Here is a 21,902-nt window from a genome sequence, read left to right as displayed (position 1 = left end):
TCTCTGGATATATGCCCAGTAGTAGATTACAGGATCATACAGCAACTCTACTTTTAGTTTTTTGAGGAACCGCCAAACTGTTTTCCATAGTAGCTGCACCAATTTACATTCCCATCAACAATGTAGGAGGGTTCCCTTCTCTCCACACAGGGTCCATGTTCTTGACCAATATATTCTGTGACTTCAGTGGAAAGCAACTAGAGGAAGTTGTAACGTCAATAAAGCTGTGATAATAACTTAAAAGTATATTATTCCTGTGAGAAAATTTAGTATAAGATTTTCCCTGAGTTTAATTTTCAGACAATTGATAACTGTGTATTTTATCTTTCCAAAGATAATGATCAATTTCAGTACCCATATGATGTGCATTTATTGGCTTTCTGTTGTGTGTTAGGCATGTGTTAAATTTTACTGGATCATCTCATTTAGTTTGCAGTCATTCTGACGAAAGTATCTAGGATCATTAAAATGCAAGTTCCACTACAGTGGGCATCTTATCTGCCTTGTTAACTGCTGTATCTCCAGTGCCTAGAACAGCGTCCAAAACATTGGAGGTACTCAAATATTTTTTGAACAAAGATTGTACTATTCTTTTTAACAGAAGAGACAACCAAGACTTAGAGAAGTTTTAGTACTTGTGTGTGGTCATATGTATAAAAAGTAGCAGAGTCAAGATATAAGCCTGGATATCTGTTATCAAATATCAAATATCAGATATCAAAATCTGTGCTCTGGTACAGTATTGCTTCTTATGCAGATGTATTTGGACTCAGTCCTGTAAGCAGTGACTGGGCACTGCAAGTCTTTGAGAGGGGATTGGTGTGATAAAAGCAGTTTTAGGAATGCAACTCTCTCAAAGATGTGTCATATAAATTAAATTTCATGTGTCATGTAGAGGAATGAGCATAGGGGAAAAGTCAGACCATTGCATCAATCTAGTATTGACGCAGTGAGGTTGGACTAATATTCTTTTATTTACTCAAAGAATAAATTTGAGTAATATTTCAAGGTAGAAACTGACAGAATGTGTTGGCTTAATTTGAGCAGAAATTGGAGGAGGTAGATAATTAGCAGGATTTGAATATAGGTACTTGGATAGAAAATAGATTGATAGAAACAGGAAAATCAATAACTGAAATAGGGATATCAGGAGAAGTCTTTTTTTTTTTCTTTTTCTTTTAAGGGCTCCATATGATCAATTTTATTTTATTTTATTGAATTTAAGATGACAGCAGGAACTAAGTAAGCAAGTAACTGAAGATAATACCACTAAGTTTGGGGGAAAAGATAGGAAAAAATACCCTGCATACTGAGATAAATATCCTGCAGATAGGGAAAAAATACTACTGTTTCTTAAATTTAATCACAATAATTAAGTGAACAATTTTACTTTGTTCCCCCTAAAATAGCCAAACTATTGATCATATTACTAAACTAGTGGAAGAACACGGCAGTGATATCTGGTGGACTCTTCCCCCGGAGCAACTTCTTCCAAAAGAAGTCTTATCTCAGGTAAATTTCTATTCGTATTTAACAGCCTTTGTTGTGTATTGCATGATTTAATGACAACACGAGATTCCCTGGGAGTTAAAAAAGTAGTTATGTTCTCATGTCAAGTTCATGAGTTGATTCATCATAAATGAGGTGCCGGTGCAGTTTGAGAGCAGACATTTTTATTTAGCTAGAGAAGCTGGGTATATAGTGTAGCAGTAGAGTGTGAGGGATATTTGCTATCTCACTGAGAGCCAAGATTGATTTTAACTGCTTTGTTAGCTGATCAGAGAGAGGCACTTGTGACTGTGAGAGAACAGTGCCTAACGCTGGTGTATCAGGACTTTGTAGGACATGAATTCGAGTTAACTGATGGCATCACATATTGGAAAATCCAAATTGGAAGATTATTTCAAGAAATAAAAAAGTTTATATTTCCATTAGTAAATGTGTAGTTAAGTGGCCACAATCACTTTTACATGCAAATGAAGCAGTTGGACCTAATTGCAAAATACTTAAAAATGTCTGAACTTCATTTTAGAATGTGAATTTAACGGTTGTAAGTATTTCATTTTCTTAAGACCTTTCTGGGTATTAATTGTAATTGTTGTGATGGCTGTGTAATTAAAATGTTTTTACATTATCTTACTAGGTTGGTGGTCCTGATGCTTTGGAGTATGTGCCTGGTCAGGATATTTTGGACATCTGGTTTGACAGTGGAACTTCATGGTCGTATGTTCTTCCAGGTAATTTAAAATAGTAGATTAAATACCAATCAAGCAGTTTTGAAAATAAATAAATGCTATCAGAAGAAATCTATAATCAAGAACTCTTTTTTTTAATGCTTTATTTGGAAGTACATCTGCTATAATATAATTTTAGATCTGGAAGAGCTATTGGATCTTTTAATCATTTTTTTAAAAATGATTAAAAATCATTTAATCCAATGCTTTCTAAACTTTTTTTTTCCAATTGAAATTTTTATATAGAACCACAATACATAAGATAATAAAAATGGGAATTTTCTTCCTCCTCTTGGTCAGCTCATTCTCCTTGACCCCAAGGCACTCAGTTCTGTAAAACAAACTTTGGAAATCACTGAAATAGCCTGACCCAATCATTTTTCAGAAGAGGAGATGAGATTGGATTAGGGTCCAATTAGGTGATGGTTACATAGCTTAGTGTCAGGCTAGAAGTCGGGTACCCTGCTTTCCGGTTCTCATTCGTCTGTACTCTGTTACCTTCTCACAGCTTTACCCCTGTCTGTGCAGACAGCTGACTAATTTCTACTTCCTCACAGTTAGGGGAAGCTTTTGACTCCGTGCATAAAAAGGGAGGTGAGATTGGGCAGGAATTAGAAGGGATAGGAGCAGGTACACAAAGGACGTGTTTAGATGTGAGAAGATACCTTCAAGGATACTCAGTGAGAAGCTAGAAGTGAAATGAAATAGAGCTTCTCCCCACTGTGAGGTTAAAGACCAGGATGATGTGCCAGGGAAGCAATGCTGCATCAGATAGGTCCTCACATTGCTGCTGCGTGCTGGCTTTTACCCAGGAGATCCTGTTTGCTTTCTGGAGCAAAGGAATGTGGGAAAACAGCTTGCCTGTTCAGCTTACCATTGTTAAAGGGACGAAGAGGGATCGTGGTCAAGTTTTACCTGGGCTGTACTTCTGGTAGTAGGCCTCATTCCTGAGAGGACAGCAATATGATCCCTAGCAGGTAAATGGCTAGGAATGCTCTAATTGGGCCTTTCTTTCAGCGTAGGAAATTTGAAAAGCAAAATACACAGAAATTCATGCTTACTCTGTATTATAGCTAAACTGTACATAAAAATTCATAATGATCTAATATGTTAACATATTAATATAATTTTTATTGTATGCAGTAATTTTCAGAATTATTATTTCATACGTTTCTCCCACCGTACTCAAGAGAAAATATTGCCAGTTTAGGTACTTTGTTTTCCTAAATTATATTGAAAATGTCAGCAGATAACACTACAGAAGGTAGGTAGGTAGGTTAAATAGTGTTATGTTATAAACAGGAAAAAGAGTTACCTCCTGCCACATTTGGGGCAGCATCCTGAATTTCAAAATAGAATAAATATGCCATATGTGAAATAGTGCTTATAAAGTATATTTCAAAGTTCATTAGCTGCCTCAGCCTTGGTGAGAATTGCTGCTACTGGCATTGTTGCTTTTTAATTTCTAAAGTTGTTTTATGTTACCAAGTGCAGCAAGTGCAAATTATACCTGGAGCCATTGACTGTTAAACTGTGTGAAAATTGTCATTAAAACCTATCTGTGCTGCTGTTGGTGGTACAGATAGAGTTTAGTCATACTATTTCAAGTTTGTTCTTAACCAGATATTTGACAGTGACAGAAATAGTTTATCAAACGAAATTAGTGGTAAAAATGCACCTAATCTGTAAATCATTTTTTCCTTCCATGTCATATATAGCTAATTAATTCAAAGAAAGAAAATCATTTTGCCATTTAAACATGTGTGCTGCATGCATAGGAGGGTGCCAGAGCATATGTAAACTATCTTCACAGATAATACACAAACCCTATTTTATTTTACTTTATTTTGGCCGCGCTGTGCAGCTTGTGGGTTCTTAGTTCCCCGACCAGGGATTGAACCTGGGCCCCCGGCAGTGGAAGTGCTGAGTCCTAACCACTGGCGCACCAGGGAATTCCCACAAACCCAATTTTAGACTGTAGTTTCTACTTTTTCACTGAGATTTTATATTCCTCTTCCTCAAAAAAAAGTAAAGAATAAATAAAATAAGAAAAATCTTAGGAGATTGATCAGCAACTTAGATTAATTGATTTATATTTCATCCTGTTTTCCTCCCTTTTCTTCTTTCATGATAAAAAATTTCAAAAGATAGGCAGAAAGAATGAGGTGGGAAGGAGTCCAGATACTAGGTGAATTCATAGTTCAAAAAACCATAAAGCAAAGGTGATTTTCCTTTAAAAAACAAAACAAAATGAGCAGTCACCTACTTTCCTGGGAAGGCTTATTGTACTTTTCATTCTCAGATGGCTTGTATCAAGTCTAATATGAAATGATTCAATGTCTGCATGTTTCCTTGAGAGTGTATTATTGCAAAGTAAAATCAGCTTGATTTTGAGCTTAATTTTAGATACCAGTCTTCATCAGTATCTACTAATGTTTAACGAGTTGAATTTGGTGATTACATAGCATACATATCTAGTTTTACTTTTTGGTGACAGATTTTATGGCAGTGAAAGAGATTTGGCTTCTGTTTTCACACCAGGTCAAGTACCTGGTGAGTTCTTTGTGAGTTTCACTGTGAGTGAGTTCAAGGACAGTAAAACTTAAGAAACTGAAACTTGAACACTTTCTGAAAGGGAATGGCATTTAAAGTGAATTATACATAAGTAATAAGTCATATCCATATTTCTAAAACATTCCTTAAATGTTTACCAAAGGCATTAATTATTGCACTGATTTAAAAGTAATTAATATTTAAACTTTTTTAAAAATAGCTATTTTTTTGAAAAAATTTGTATAGACGAGCTTATTTACAAAGCAGAAATAGAGACACAGACGACACACTTATGGATACCAAAGGGGAAAGGGGGTGGTAGGATGACTTGGGAGATTGGGGTTGACACATACACACTGTTGATACTATGTATAAAATAGGTAACTAATGAGGACCTACTGTACAGCACAGGGAGCTCTACTCATTGCTCTGTGGTGACCTAAATGAGAAGGAAATCCAGAGAGGGGACATATGTATAGCTGATTCACTTCGCTGTACAGTATAAACTAACACAATATTGTAAAGCAACTATACTCCAATAAAATTTTTAAAAAATAAAATAAAACTAATTAATGTTAAAAATTTCTTTTAAATAGAAAAGTAGAGAGAATCCATACCCCTTGTACCCCTTCCCCACAGCCTTCCCATTATCAGCATCCCACACCAGAGTGGTCTATTTGTTACATTCGATGACCCACGTTGACAAATCATTATCATCCAGGGTCCACAGTTTACATTAGAGTTCACTCTTGGTGATGTACATTCTGTGGGTTTTGACAAATGTATAATGGCGTGTATCACACAGAATCGTTTGATGGCCCCCCAAATCTTCTCCACCTTTTCATCCCTTGTTCCCTACTAACCCCTGGCAGCCACTGATCTTTTTACTGTCTCCATAATTTTGCCTTTTCCAGAATGTGGCATAGTTGGAGTCATACAGGATGTAGCCTTTTCACTTTGGCTTCTTTTACTTAATAATATGTATTCAAGGTTCCTCCATGTCTTTTCATGGCTTGATAGCTCATTACTTTTTAGTGCTGAACAATACTTCCTTGTCTGGATGTACCACAGTTTATGCATTCACCTGCTGAAGTAATTAGTGTTTTAAAATATTTATTCTACATCATTTCTGATTCTTTTTAACAGATAAATAACTTGAAGTGGAGAAAAGAGATCATTTTTTGAAACAGAAACTTAGATTTACAAATAAGTTTTTTTTAAAGTTACCCTTTTAAGGACATATACAGTACTAATAGCTTAATTTCAAAAATTAATGGTTATTTTTAGCAATTATTTTTTGTTTAAATAATTTTTAAATGTATGTACATTAAACAGTAGTTTTGCCGAATGTTTGTGCTGGTTCTACAACCTGCCTTCTTAGTTCAGTATAATAATCTTGCTCAAAATTCATCAATTCAGCAAAATTATACAAATATAGTAATGAAATTGTAGATTACTCAGTTTTTTGCTAATTCCTCTTTGATAGTAATTTTTTAGTAGTTGGTTTATTCTTTAAGTTTCTACCATACCTAAATCACAATCCTAGAGGTATTGAACAGTTGTTTCCTCTAAACATGAATCTTTTTTTTTTTTTTTTTTGGCTGTGCAGGCGACTTGTGGGATCTCAGTTTCCTGACTAGGGATTGAACCCAGGTCACAGGAGTGAAAGCCTAGAATCCTAACTACTAGGCCACCAGGGAATTCCTACAATTTTCATAAGAGCGAAAGTTATTGTAAAGAAATACTAACTTTTTACCACATGGTTAATTGCTACTTTTCCTGGAATTTTAAGACACCAAACATACTGTGCCTCCATAAGAAGGTTCTAAATTTTTCTTTCACTAAGAGATCTATGCAGGGGCTTCCCCGGTGGTCCAGTGGTTAAGACTCCACACTTCCAATGCAAAGGGCACAGGTTTGATCCCTGGTTGGGGAACTAAGATCCACATGCTGCCAAGAAAATATTAAAAAATAATGATAATAATAATAAAATTACCAAAAAATCTATGCAGGAAGGAAAAAGGATAAAAAATAGGCAGAAAAAAAAAAAAAACGGGCACCGTTTTTCCCTCTTGTACACTGCTGGTGGAAGTGTAAATTGGCACAGACCTACCAGAAGGGATTTTCACATTATGCATCAAAAGCTTTGAAGTAGTTTTCTGTCTTTTGACTGAGTGATTCCACTTACAGGAATCTATTCTGTAGAATAGAAGTAATCAGATCTGGATGAAAAATTATGTGTGAAGATATTCATTACAGTGTTATTTCAAATAGTAAATGACATTGACCAACAACTCAATGTCCATATGTAGAAAAATGGCTAAAGTGATATGGCATACATTCATATGATAGAATGATATGCCCCCATTAAGTCATGTTTTTGAACATTTTTTGAACATTAAATGGTCATGGGAAAGTAATACTTAAGGGCGTGTTAAATTTTTTAAAGTGCAGAATACAAAGATGTAGGATATTTACTCATGTAAATATTGGTATGCATAGACAAAATAGTGGAAGGAAATATGCTGAAATAAAGTGATTATCTCTGGGTATTGGGAATATATGTGATTTTATTTTCTTGAACTTTACTGTTTTACAAGTTTATTAAAGTGAGAATGTGCTTTTTGTTGTTAGAAAAAAGATTAAGCATTACTAAAAATAAACTTACTAGAACAGAAAATAGTCCCAATAATCAATTATATGAGGTTGTTAAATGATTCTACAGTATACCAGCACTTGAGTTTGACTGTGGTTCATATTAGTTACCATCCAAGACTAAACTTCTCATCTTCATTTTGAAAGTTCCTGTAAACTTTATCTTTTCATTTCTTAACTCAGTGCTTTGCTACTCCAAAACTTCCCCACCTCCATCTTTTTCTTCTGGTTTCATACACCATCTTGACAGGCTCTTGTTTGCAGAAATTTTCTAGGGTTACACTTCCTTTTCCAGAATGATATTTTGCTCCTTACCCAATTCCAATAATTCAGCATATATGAGAATGAGAAAGACACCAAGATTTTACCCTTAATATGAGTTAGTTGTTTTGTTGTGCTATTATTAATGGCCTGATTTTATTAGGTACAACATGTGTTTCTAGGACAGAATCAGAGACCATGTATTTTAAAAGTAATTAGTATACCTAATCACATTTTTGCAAGTATTCCTTCATATAAAACTGTTTGAAAAAAATATACCAAGAAGAGTCTTTCTTAATTCTCCATCAGCAACTATCAAGTGCCCTTTATGATGTATCTTAATAATAATTAACATTTACTGAGTATTTACTATGTGCTAAGCATGTTATATTATGTCTTTAATCTCTAGAACAACCTTATAAGGTAAGTAGATTTTGTCGTTATCCTCATTTTAGTGAGGAAGAAATGGAAGCATGGAAAGGTTATGCTCAGGCCCCATGGGTAGTAAGTGCCGCAGTCAGGATTTGGACCCAGGCAGTCTGAATCTAGCCACTGTGCCGTCTTCAAATTGCTTTTCTTCTGCATAGTGTAAGTCCTCAGGCAACAGCCAGCTTTCTTAAAACTAAAAATTTTAGAGCTGGCAAAGATTTTAGAGATTATTTAAACCCCTTGTTTTTTTAGGTGTGTTAATCAAGGCTTGGAAGCAATGATTTCTCCAAGATGACAACTTTAGTTTGATTTCATGATTATGGACTGTCATTTCACTAGGCCAGAAGTGGGTATTTTCTGAAGAAATGAAAATTTCTTGGGAATACTTCCTGCTATTTCATTTTCCACTTATTTCAGAGAAGGATTTCCCCTAGTGTTCTGTTATTAATCTTCTCATTAATTATTGCTACATCCAAAATGCGGTCTCCAGTAGGCAGTTAACACTTTGGGTGGGATGGGGTTTAAGTGCTGGTATTGTAAAAGTGTAAATGGTTACAGATCAGTAGAGGAAGAAGGAAAGTAGGATACAGATGTAACAGATGTGTTTTCACCCTGATAACAACATAGTTATTTCTTGTTTAACAGAAAATCTTCCCTATTGGCTATCATCTCCAAGAGGGCAGATAGCACAGTGCCTGCTAGGTGCTTGATAATGTTAGTCGAATTTAACTAATTTAACGTTTGATTACATTATTTCAGTTTTGTCTCCCACCTTCACCCAGATACTCTTTGTCACATAAGGATTACACCACTGAATCCTCAATGTTAGGACATAAGAGCAAATCACCATCATTTTACAAATAAAAAGGGATTGCTGGGGTTTCTTAGAGTTCTGAGTTTAGGTTTAAAATATGGAAGTAATCTTCCCCAAAGATCATGCTCCTTTTTTTGAAAATCATTTTTATTCTGAAAAGTCACAGAATAGTATAAAGAAGTACATACCTTCACCTAGATTTTCCACAGTCAACATTTTGCCACATTTGCTTTATATATATATTTTCTGTATGGATATATAAACAAACTTTTTTCTGTACAATTTAAAGGTATGATGCTCTTTTATCCCGAAATATTTCAGTGTGTATTTCCTAAAAACATGGACAGTCTCTTGTATAACCAATATGAACATCAAAATCAGGAAATTAGCACTGATTCCATACTGTTACCTATCTATAGATCTTACTCCAATTTCACCCAGTAATGTCTTGTATGGGAAAAGAAAAAAATAAAATAAAAAGGGGCCTAGACCCAATCTAGGATCTCATGTGACACTTAGTTATCTCTTTAGTCTCCTCATTTTGTCCTTGTCTTTCAAAAACTTGACATTCATGAAGGTACAGGTGGTTTATTTTGTAGCAGATAGTACCTCAGTTTGGGTTTCTTTGACGTGTTCTCATGATTCAATTTAGATTGTGCATTTTTGGCAGAAATGTCACAGAAGTGATACTGTGTCCTTTTCAGTGTGTCATGTCAGAAGTCCCATGATGTCTTTGCTGGTGCTGTTTAACTATGATCACTTGGTTAAGGTGGTACCTGCCCATTTTCTCTTGCAGAGTTACTCCTCCCCCACCCCCATCTGCCCATCATAATTGTTATTATACGTACAGTTGACCCTTGAACAACGTTGGTAGGGGCACCAACCCTCCATGCAGTCCAAGTCTAACTTCATAGTTGGCCCTCCATATTCGTGGTTCCACATCCATGGATTCAGCCAACGGCAGATCATGTAGTACTATAGCACGTATTTAGTTAAAAAATTCCGGGTGTAAGTGGGCACTCATATTTCAAACCTGTGTTGTTCAAGGGTCAACTGTATCTTGTAGAGAGATACTTTAAGACTGTGGAAATATCCTGTTTTCTCACCAGATTTTCACCTAGTATTTAAGCCTCCTTGATGATTTTTGACTGAAATGATCATTACTTATGATGTTTGCCAAATGGTCCCATATTTCGGATTTTTAACTCTTGAATTAACTGTTGTTATTTGTTGAATGCTGCAGTAGCTCTCAAGCTTGCGTACATATATGTCCTAACGAATTTGAGGCTAAATTATTTGTACAGCATTTTTTTTTCTTTTGCCATGTTTTTTCTTAAAGACTTAATTTTTTAAGAGCAGTTTCAGGTTCACAAGACTTAATGTTTTAAGAGAAGTTTCAGGTTCACAGCAAAATGAAGAGGAAGGTGCGGAGATCTCCCTGTACCCTCTGCCCTCACACAGGCAGTCTTCCCTGTTATCAGGGTCCCCCACCAGAGTGGTACATGTGTTACAGTGGATGGACCTACCTTGACACATCATCATCATCATCCAAAGTAGATAGTCTACATTAGGGTTTACTCTTTGGACAAATGTATAATGACATGTGTCCATCATTAGAGTATCATTCGGAGTATTTTCACTGCCCTAAAAATCCTCTGCACTCTGCCTGCTCATCCCTCCCCTGCCCCGCCACCAACCTCATGCCTCAACCCCTGGCTCATAGGGCTTTTGTATGTTTTGCCCATCTTTTGACTGGGTCGTCGTCAAATTAGAAGTTAATAACTTGCCCTTTATAAGACATTTTTTCCTAATTTGTTTAATATCTTGGTTAAGTGCACACTCTCCGTGGCCAGATGGTCTACATTTAGACTCTATGTCTACTGCTTACTGTCTTCATAACCTTGGGCAAGTTATAAAATCTCTCAGTGTCTCACTTTCCTCATCAGTAAAATGGGGATAATAACAATATCTACCTTCTAGAGTTACTATGAGAATGAAATGACTTAACATATAAAGTTATTGGATACTCAGCAAATAATTGTTGAATTAATAAAAATAGTTTATTTTCATAAAAGATTTAACTGGAAATATTGATACTGGTAGTTAATATGAATCAGTCCCTAATTTAGATAATATTTTAGTTATCTGTGGTTTGGGAGATCATACTCCAGGGTTTATTTTCTTTATCTTGATTAATAAATTGGCAGTGAGGGTAACAGCCCAAGTGAATGCAACCTAGCCGTTGGGTGTAGCATGACACAAGACATAAGTAACATGATTCCTTTTAATATTTTAATACCTTGATAAACATTCATTTCCATTTTCCTATTTAATTAACTTAAATTTCTGTTTTTTCATATTTATTTTTGAGGTACTGACCAAAGAGCAGATTTGTACTTGGAAGGAAAAGACCAGCTTGGGGGTTGGTTTCAGTCTTCCTTATTAACAAGTGTGGCAGCAAGGAATAAATCACCCTTTAAGTAAGTATTACACCTGAGCTAAACAAGTCAGCACACGGTTGAGTATTTCTACTGAACATTCACCGTGTGTGAAGCACTGTACTGAATAATATGTATATGATAAAACACTGCCCTTAATTAGCTTACAGTCTGCAGTCTCAGGAGAGAAATAGGTTTGAAGTAACAAAAAAAAAAAAAAAAAATAGAGACAAAAACGGAGACAGCAATACAGAGAAGCCTTGTCACTCCAATACAGATCATAATTCCTAGAAGAGGTAAAACCGGCATTGACTGGAGTAGTGGAAAAACCCTCACAAGATGGATGTGGAGAAGGATATTCTAGCTTGACTGAGGACAGCCTCAGTCAGATATCCTTACATTTGTAATTTCCACAAGTGGCTAATGGATGGAAATATTTCTTGAGTGAATTTTATTAAATTAGGGATTCTTATTTAGTTACAGAGAATAGCTTTTCCTTATTCAAATATGTGAATAGAGGTCCTAATCAGAAAGATTCTTAAATAGCTTAAGATTTTTGCTATCTTAAAGTGAAAACCCATCTCACAATTTGCATGTTTTATGTTTCTTGTATAACATGCTTTTAAAAGTCAATAGAACAGCAGATATATATTTCTCTCAAATTGTCCTTTTGAAGGTAATTTTGTGGTGATAATTTTTTTTTTTTTTTTTTTCGGTATGTGGGCCTCTCACTGTTGTGGCCTCTCCCGTTGCGGAGCACAGGCTCCGGATGCTCAGGCTCAGCGGCCATGGCTCACGGGCCCAGCCGCTCCGCGGCATGTGGGATCTTCCCGGACCGGGGCACGAACCCGTGTCCCCTGCATCGGCAGGCAGACTCTCAACCACTGAGCCACCAGGGAAGCCCTAATTTTTTTTTTAAGACATACTTTTTCCTGGTTAGTTTTAATGATCAAAATCAGTACATAATAGATGCTCAGGAGATAATTGTTTAGTGAATGTAAACATAAAAATTTTGTGTATAAGTAGAGAGCTTACTGTTTAACTATCAGGATAAATAAGTAGCTGAGAATCAGACTTTGAAGAAAAGTTTTCATACATAATTTGTCAAGAAAAATGATTTTTATGTCAAACTAAGTTACTCTTTAAGCTGTGAGTCATCTTCAAAAAGACCATCATCATTGTGTTCATTATTATAATAGCTAATTTGTCTTCTTAGGACAGTGGTTGTTCATGGATTTACCCTTGGAGAAAAGGGAGAAAAGATGTCCAAGTCCCTCGGGAATGTCATTGATCCTGATGTTGTCATCAATGGAGGACAAGTAGGTGGTTCCCTAAAAATACATTTTATTTCCGTTTTAAGGCTAAGTTGGCAGCCAGAACCCTTAATATAGTTACTTCAATGTAAAGAAAAAAAAAAAACCTCACAAAACTATCTTTTATACTAATAGCAAATGCTTTACCATGTTTTAAATCTAGACTCTCAAATGATACGTGATTTTTTTTTTTTTTTTTGAAAAAGGGCAGGGTTGGGATTGTGGCCCTTTTGCCTCATTTCAGGTCTGAATCTCCAGTTAGGTCCTGAGCCATGCTATCCCTCTTTTAATTGTCTGAACTTTAAAACTTTATAAACTGTAGTTTTACAGTTAAACAGAAACAGTATAGGAAAAAAATGAGATCGCATCTTCTAAATGCATGTGTCATGGAATTCCCTGGAGGCCCCGTGGTTACGACTTGGCGCTTTCCGCATGGGGGCCCAGGTTCAATCCCTGGTCGGGGAACTGAGATCCCGCAAGCCGCGCAGCCATAAATGAATGAATGAATGTTTTATTATTATATTCTTGGAAATGATACACTTTAAAGCAAGTCATTAATGAACATCAGTCTGGTGTTGCTGATACTTTGGTTTATTTTGGAGTTGCTTTCAGAAAAGAAATCCCTTCTCTGTTATTTTACTCCCTTGGCTTTTTACTGCCCTCCTAGTGTCCAGTAATCACTTCTCTTTGTCGGAGTAGCTTGGGAATATTGAGAGGGAAAAGCAATCCTTCCCCTCCCCCGGCCCGCTCCCCCATCACAGACGCATCTGAGGCAGTACTCTGTCCACCTGCTGCAGTGGCTGTTTACTGACATGACAGGAAGCCACTGAACAAGACTGCAGGCCGAACTCTCCCTTTTTCCAGTTTTGTTGTTGTTTTAGATTCAGCCTGATCTCTGAGATCGTTAGCCCTTATTTCATTACAGTATGGGTATATTGTATGCTTACATTTTGCTCAAACATTTCTGAATAGGAGTCTTACCTAAAGCCTCTGTTCACCAAATTGTAATCGAAAGCCATTTATATGTTTATATGTTTTTTTTTCCCTCAATGAAAAGGATCAAAGCAAAGAGCCTCCCTATGGTGCTGATGTCCTTCGCTGGTGGGTCGCTGAGTCCAATGTCTTCAGTGAAGTGGTAATTAGTCCATCTGTACTGAATGCTGCCAGAGATGATATTAGCAAGGTCAGAGTCACTACTCTTTCTATTATGTACTATTCCCGAATGAAAAGTTTACTGAGTCATTGTTAAAAAAAAAATGAGGCACATTTTTGTTGGCACTTCACAACTAAATGAAAATGAGTTCTCCACGTTATGAGCTTTTAAAAATATCCTGTGCTAATTTATTTGTTTAAAAATATAAGTAGTAATGCTGATAATTTTATACACTGTCTTTTTATATTTTATTTTAATATAATATGAAATTATACTAATTTTGTATACTTTTTATGTGCTCAATGACTGTGCACATTTATTCCATTTATTTTTACCTACACAACATTCTTACCGACACAGATGAACAAACCTGGGCCACTGAAAGGCGATTTGCCCTTGATTTTAAAGAAATGTAATGAAAATTCAGTTTTTATGTATAAAGTACAGTGGTTGTTTCTGCAACTGAGCTTTTGAAATGAGAGTTTGTTTTCTGCATTTGTAGTCTTATTATAGGAATGATATAACAAAGTATCCCATTAAGAAAGTAACGAGTTGGATAAAAATTATAGAGAAAGAAAATAATTTTTCAGTAATAATTGAAGGACTCATATTTTTTGACTGTCTATTTTTTTCCTCAATGTTTATAGCTTAGGAATACACTCCGCTTTCTTTTGGGAAATGTGGCTGGTTTCAACCCAGAAACAGATTCTATCCCTGTTAACAATATGTATATCATAGACCAGTATATGCTACACTTACTGCAGGATTTAGCAAACAAGGTAAGTGTGCATTAATAAGATTTTGGAAATAGCACAGTTGTATGTTGAAATTTGTGTTGTACACGAGTGAAGCAAACCTTGTTAGAAATAGTATCTAAGGGAGATCAGCTCGGTGCTTTGTGACCGCCTGGAGGGGTGGGATAGGGAGGGTGGGAGGGAGGGAGACGCAAGAGGGAAGGGATGGGGGAACAGATGTATATGTATGACTGATTCACTTTGTTATAAAGCAGAAACTAATTTAAAAAAAAAGAAATAGTATCTAAAAGCACTAAAAAATGTTATACTTGGGCTTCCCTGGTGGCACAGTGGTTAAGAGTCCACCTGCCAATGCAGGGGACACAGGTTCGTGCCCCGGTCTGGGGGGATCCCACATGCCGTGGAGCAGCTGGGCCCGTGAGCCATGGTCGCTGAGCCTGCGTGTCCGGAGCCTGTGCTCCGCAATGGGAGAGGCCACAGCAGTGAGGGGCCCGTGTACCGCAAAAAAAAAAAAAAAAAAGTTATACTTGATAAATTCCACATGGTCCTAGGTTGATTAGGTATGAAGTCTTATGATTTCTTTCCTGGTCTCTCAAAAGACTAGAGGAGTACCTGGTGGCAGCAGTTGGCCCAGGCCTCCCCTCAGACCACATTTTTCTCTTGAAATCAGTTCCATGTATTTCTTTAATAGGAAGGAATAAAATAAGAGTTGTACTTCATTTAACTGCAGAAGTATAGAAATATACATCTCAAAAGTATAGAAATAACTGAAACAATGATTCCTATGTTGTCTTATAAGATATCGTCTCATATATAAACACAAATATTTTGTGTTTTCTCAAAAATTAGAATTGCTTCCACATACCCTTAAGAGTCGTACATGCATATTTTTGCCCAGTTTCACTTTTCAGGCATAAATGAAGGAACAGTGGTGACTTAAACTCTTCGCTGTTTTACAATAATGTGGCTTCATCATTTAAAACCTGATCTTTTCATCTGATGTGTGTTCTTTTGTAGTTTTCAGGGTAGACTATTCAGTGTTTTCTGAGGATAGTGACTTTCACATCCAGAAATGACGTTTTAAAGATCCTTAAGTTCTCTCGCGTTTTGCCTGTTTTGTATTTGTCTGCCTTTGAAACATATTTTGAAAAGGAACATATTTTGCTCATGATGACTTGCATTTTTATTTGCTTATCCCAGCTTCCAAATTTATTTTGGCTTTGTTCCCTAGATTACCGATTCATATAAGCAGTATGACTTTGGAAAAGTTGTTCGGCTATTACGAGCATTTTATACCAGAGAACTCTCCAACTTTTATTTCAGCATAATCAAAGATAGGTATGTATGACTGAATATTGAAATACTCAACAAGCACTGCTTGAACGTCTACGCTGCTTGGCAAATGTTGGAAAGCAGAGGCGAGCAAGAGGGGCTGCCCTGTACCATTATTAAGAAGTTGGGTTCTTGAGTCAAGTCTGATTAGGAAGTTTCATCCTGTCACTTACTAGCTTTATGAGCTGAGGCAACTTATCCTATAATCTCAGTTTTTTAATCTGTAAAATGGTGATGATAATACCTGTCTCAGAATGTGGAAATGGAAAGATACAATATAAGTAATGTGCTGAATGCTGTGTTTGACAAAGTAAGTGGCTCAGTAAGTACTAGCTGTGAATATGAGGTAATGAATGTAGTGCTTGTCCTCAGGAGTTTGCTGATCTTGAGGGGCATATTTCTCAGAGAGAAGTATTCAGGCAGTTATTAATCTAATGACATTGTATAACATCAGCGATACCCTTTTAGAGGCAGGCTTGGTGCTGTCTTCATGTTTTGCTTCAGAATGCAGGCGACACGGTGTGACTCTTATTTGTGACAGTAACTGAGCCAGTGTGAGGTGTCAGCCCCAGTCTATCAGCACCCCAGGGACCTTCCACTGGGACTGTAACTCCCAGTCCTTCCCTTGACACACTGAGAGGGTCATAGGGGTGGGGAGTCACATTTTAAATACCTTCAACTAACTTACTAATTTTCCTTTAACACAGTTGTCTAGATTCTAGCTATTATTGATCGGAAAAACAGAATTAGACATAGCGTAGGTATGAGAGTTTTTGAGGAGGTGGGCACACTTGGAAGGCATAGAGGATGTTATCAAAAAAGTTGTATGGGGCTTCCCTGGTGGTGCAGTGGTTAAGAATCCGCCTGCCAGTGCAGGGGACATGGGTTCGAGCCCTGGTCCGGGAAGATCCCACATGCCGCGGAGTGGCTAGGCCCTTGAGCCACAAGTACTGAGCCTGCGTGTCCGGAGCCTGTGCTCCGCAATGGGAGAGGCCGCGACAGTGAGAGGCCCGCGCACCGATGAAGAGTGGCCCCGGCTCACCGCGACTGGAGAAAGCCCACGCACAGAAATGAATACCCAACACACACACACACACAAACACACACACACACACAACACACACACACACACACACACACTTGTATGATGGAATATTTGATCCTTTAATTAGAGACGTTGGAGCCATAGGCTTAGGCACTGTCAGAATGAACTCAGCCTGAGGCAGATCCCACCTTGGCAGTCATCGTGTACAAAGTGTTGCCAACCTCTCAATAAGTGGTTCTTCAACAGGCTTTATTGTGAAAATGCAGATGATCCCAAACGACGCTCTTGTCAGACTGCATTAGCCGAAATTTTGGATGTAATGGTTCGTTCTTTTGCTCCCATTCTTCCTCACTTGGCTGAAGAGGTATTCCAGTACATACCTTACATTAAAGGTAAGAAATACTTGATTTGTTCTCTGAATGAGAAAGACCCTGGCTGAGGGTGCAGCTTCTCATTTTATCTACTTCACAAAAGAGGCACTTACTCATCTACAGTGATTGTTTTGTGGCCTTTTGCATCTCGATCATTTAGTAGTTTCTGCACCTGTGTGTGGAGTAGGATGAATTTCAGCATGGTCTTCATGCCACCTTAAAGTGTTTTCTGAAATGTATTAGCAGCTTGACTATATTGAGAAATCACTTTTTTCTTAAATACCTGTATAAATGTCAGAAATATATTTTAGGCTTTTACTAAAACAAAGTATAGTGCCTGTTAGTGAATATTTTTATAATAGTTTTTTCTGTCTGGTTGTATTAATAAGCTTACAGAAAATTAGAAACTGTAGAATTTTAGAAAGAGGACAAAAGTCACTCATGATCTTACTTATAACCCAGAGACAACTACTGTAATATTGGGATATTTCTTTCTATTTTCTTCTAGGCATCCTTTGAGATCTCACTGTATATATTTATCCTTTGTTTACATTTCCAAATGTTGATATAAATGTTTGGTAAGCATTTAGGATGGCTCCGTGCTAATTGTCATAAATAACAATTCTTATTTTCCATGCATAGTAAATATTTAATGGTTTGAGCTTCATATACAGTTTAAAATATATGTAAATTGGTTAACTTTTTTTTTTAAGAACCCAAGAGTGTTTTTCGTACTGGATGGATTAGAACCAGTTCTATCTGGAAGAAGCCCGGACTGGAAGAAGCAATAGAGGGTGCATGTGCGATGAGAGATTCATTTCTTGGAAGCATCCCTGGCAGAAATGCAGCTGAGTATGAGGTTATCATTGTGATCGAGCCTGGACTGCTTTTTGAGATAATGGAAGTAAGCAGCAATTTGTTCCTTTTGAAATGGTGTTCATATCATACAGCTTCATGTGAAATTCAGTTTTAAAAAATCTCAGTGTAAATAATATATTTTTTAAAATTTATAAATTAGGATTTCTGTCTTCTAATCCTAATACTAATCCTAATACACTGATTCTTTGTTTCCGACTTCTCTGTGCTTCCTTTTTCTTCTCTTATGAAACATGTACCGTTGCTACTTATTTTTTATAGGTTGGGATGGGAAGGTGTAATAAAGTTCTATTTGAAATGTAAGCCCTCAGGGCTAATTAGACAATATGGCAGTTGTATCAGAATACACAAAAATCGGGAGCTTTGAGAATTTTGTCCATCTGGACCAGATTCAAAACAAATCCAAAAAAATATTTTTTATCTTTTTCTCATGAGATCTGAAGAAAATTCATTTGCTCCAGCAAATTATCATGTGATCTCAAAGCATTCATCCTATATTTTAATTTTCAAAAGGGCCATCAGAAGTTTCTTCTTGGGATTCTTAGGGGTTGATTGTGGGCAGACTGACTTATAGCTTAACATAGACTCAAGATTTTTCTCTAGTTTTAACGTTTGAGAAGAAAATTGGTAATGAATATGTTTTTTTAAAAAAGTTTTACGGGTATCATAGTTTACTAAAAAATGACTCTCATTTGGTTGGAACTTCAATTTAAACTTTTAATAATATAATTAAATTGATTAAGATTTGAGGCTTGAAATAGCTAGTAGGTATAAGATTGTTGATCAGATAACAGAATTTTGGTAAGATGTTCACATTTTAAAATTTACAAGTTGGGAAGCTGATGACTCCATTTTATGAGCCAGGAAACTGAGCCCCATTGAAGCTGTGACCTGGCTGGGGCCACACAGCCTAGTACTGGGCTTTTCCCCTACATGTCACGTTTCCTTTGACTTCATTAGGTCTGAGTAATAAGCTGAAAACAATACAGCTTGTTTGGATCATTTATATTGGAAAAAAAATACTTCGGGATTTTCAAAAATGTGAATGTATTTTCCTTAGGAATTACACTAACTAGCTGTCTGATGGAGTCCTGGATCTGTCAATTACTAACTGTATGAATTTGTTAAAACCAAATTAATCTCTGAATCTCCTGTTTTCTCATGAGCTGATTTTTTTTTTCCTTAAGGAATTTTGTATTACTTAGCTCACACACTCGTTTTGAAGATGGAAATTACAACAAAAAATGTAAGAGTGCTTATCAGATATCCAGATTGTGTGCTTCAGGAGAGCTCTGTGCATTACTCAGATTGTCACCATTGGTCTACACTGCTAAAAGCAGATCCTTGTTTAGATAGTATCTTAACCCCCCTCTACTGTAGGAAGCATGATACAGGGAAGACGTATGGGGTCTGAGGTGGACAGACCTGGGCTGGAACTGCAGCTGAACTATTTACTGGTCAGGAACGCCTGGCAAGTTAACCTCTCTGAGCAAGCTTCCTCACTTGTAAAATGGGGATAAAAAAACACTGTAGCTGTTTTGTGATCATTACAAATACTGGATGGACATTTAGCCATCTAGCAAAGTGAAGCCTGGTTTACAGTGTATTCTCACTCAATACTATTAATTAGAAGTTTTTAGTTATTACCTTTTATACTAGTAAGAATTGATTTATTTAATAGTATTAGCTCAGGAGGTAATGGTCCCAAAGGGTTCCTCACCAAACACAAGAACTTGCAGCATCTCTTTTTATAACCTGTTTATGGTAACAGCTTAATTTAGATAGATAGTAACTTGCAAATGCTCGTGCCCAGATGCTACAGGCTGAGGAGACTTCCAGCACCTCTCAGCTGAATGAATTAATGATGGCGTCCCAGACAACTTTGCTCTCTCAGGAACCACGAGCAGTAACTGCAGATGTAACTGAGCTTAAAGGGACATTTCTAATCAACCTAGAAGGTAAGAAGGAGCTGAGAGTAACACTGGTATCTGGGGAACTGAATGATAATTATAGGTCATCTCCAGCTTTGCAGTGTGGACTACTTGTATTCTAAAGGCACATATACACTTGGAATACGGTTTTCTATGGAAGCAGTGTCAACAGTGGCCAGGTTTCAAAACTAGCTCTCAGAGTGCCATACCTGCTGACCTTGGGGACATGGGTAGGGGGAGGAGAGGGAATAATAAGTCATTGTCACTGCATGTGAATTCAGTCTACCTTACTTCGGTTGGCTTTTGTGCCCGTCCTTTGATACCTAGTCCTGCCCAGCCCTGCCACCCTTCCCCACTGTTGTGTCTAAAATTTCTTATTATGCTCACCCCAAATTAAAGTGTTATGTAGCCACTGTTAATGAAGAATCAAGGAAGAAGTTTTATTGAACTCATTCCCACACTGATATAAGCATTTTGTAGTTATTTGTTTGACAGGGGATTTGTCAACTTAATTCATTCTCGTTGATGGAGGAGGCCGAGTAATGTTGAGAGAGAAAAACATGCAGATATTTTGGGAAAAGTGATGCTGTCTGTGTTTTTCATAATAGCTTTTAGGTACCAGCAGGAGGTGGGAGGCATCAGTTGAAATCTAAGGCCTGGCAGCATTGACCATGTAGTAGATTCTGGCTTAATTTGCTTTTCAAAATGTTAATCTACATTCTCTATGCAATGACTAGAAAATAATTTACTTTCTTTACTGTACATTACCAGTCTGAGGTCTATTCATTGTGGAGCAGTTTTTGTTTCCTTTTGTCCAAACCAAGAAGTTTAATGTGGGGACACTGCCATTGTCAGTCTAATTTGGCTCTTTTTAAAATTCTTAAACCAGTATGTAGCTGCAGAGGCAGTGTAATTTATCAGAACTGTACCCAGATGAAGAGCTAGAAGCCCTGCTCTGCCTGAGTAGATACAGAACTCAGTGACCTGTGGAAAAATCGGTCTCTCAGGGTCTCAGATTCCTCATCTCTCCCCAGTCAGTCAGGTTGTATGAGTGAGTCCACTGTCCTGGCTGTTTATGTACAAATGTGCAAATGAAGCGGTATTTTCCAAGGCAGGAAGGAGGAAGCTTTGAAAAAGGAGCACCTGCCAACCAATTAAAAAATAAAGAAAGAGTTGTACAAGTTCAGTGCCCTATCAGAAATACTCTTCACGTGTTTTTCTTTCATAGGTGGTGATATTCGTGAAGAGTCTTCATATAAAGTACTTGTCGTGCCAACTACCAAGGAAAAATGCCCTCGCTGTTGGAAGTACACTGCTGAGTCATCAGACACACTCTGTCCGCGATGCGCAGAAGTTGTGAGAGGGAAGTAATACCTCGCTGTGTGTTGAGGGCTTTCTGAGCAAGAACTTCCTGACGGGACTGCCTGGGGGTTGAGGTGGACTGTTCACAGCACTGGAAAGAAATCCAAGATTTAGGTAATGAGTGGAAGAGTAAATGGTAGAGGATGAGTGTCAGAGTTAGAGCTACACGTTTTTTCTGTAACTAAATAAAAAATCATGTGTATATATACACATGGAAAAATATATACCTATGCAGATGGATCCATAATGGACTTCCTCAGAACATAGACACTGAAAATGCTTGCCTACTAATGTGGCTCAGCAGAAAATGTTTTATATTTTATCAATCTTCTTGACTCAGTATTTAAGTTCTATAATGTCTAAAAATAAAGGCATCTGGG

General features: G+C 37.0%; 1 protein-coding gene across 1 annotated transcript in view; it reads left to right on the top strand.

The window, feature by feature from the left end:
- The window catches only part of IARS2 (isoleucyl-tRNA synthetase 2, mitochondrial), a gene marked incomplete at its 5' end in the record, with an annotated part of 77,849 nt that extends 55,947 nt beyond the window's left edge, over positions 1-21,902 (top strand). Inside the window, 11 exons of the mRNA XM_079724919.1 lie at positions 1,410-1,512; positions 2,144-2,237; positions 11,318-11,426; positions 12,601-12,703; positions 13,755-13,880; positions 14,498-14,629; positions 15,837-15,943; positions 17,229-17,374; positions 18,067-18,257; positions 20,043-20,187; positions 21,389-21,902. Coding sequence (XP_079581045.1) covers positions 1,410-1,512; positions 2,144-2,237; positions 11,318-11,426; positions 12,601-12,703; positions 13,755-13,880; positions 14,498-14,629; positions 15,837-15,943; positions 17,229-17,374; positions 18,067-18,257; positions 20,043-20,187; positions 21,389-21,531 — 1,399 coding nt within the window. The 3' untranslated portion in view covers positions 21,532-21,902. The remainder of the gene's footprint in view (positions 1-1,409; positions 1,513-2,143; positions 2,238-11,317; positions 11,427-12,600; positions 12,704-13,754; positions 13,881-14,497; positions 14,630-15,836; positions 15,944-17,228; positions 17,375-18,066; positions 18,258-20,042; positions 20,188-21,388) is intronic.

The sequence above is a fragment of the Hyperoodon ampullatus genome (genome assembly GCF_949752795.1).
Source record: "Hyperoodon ampullatus genome assembly, chromosome: 2".
In the NCBI taxonomy this organism is placed as follows: domain Eukaryota; kingdom Metazoa; phylum Chordata; class Mammalia; order Artiodactyla; family Ziphiidae; genus Hyperoodon; species Hyperoodon ampullatus.
The sequence above is the reverse complement of the archived record's forward strand: the minus strand, read 5'-3'. Positions and strand labels throughout refer to the sequence as shown.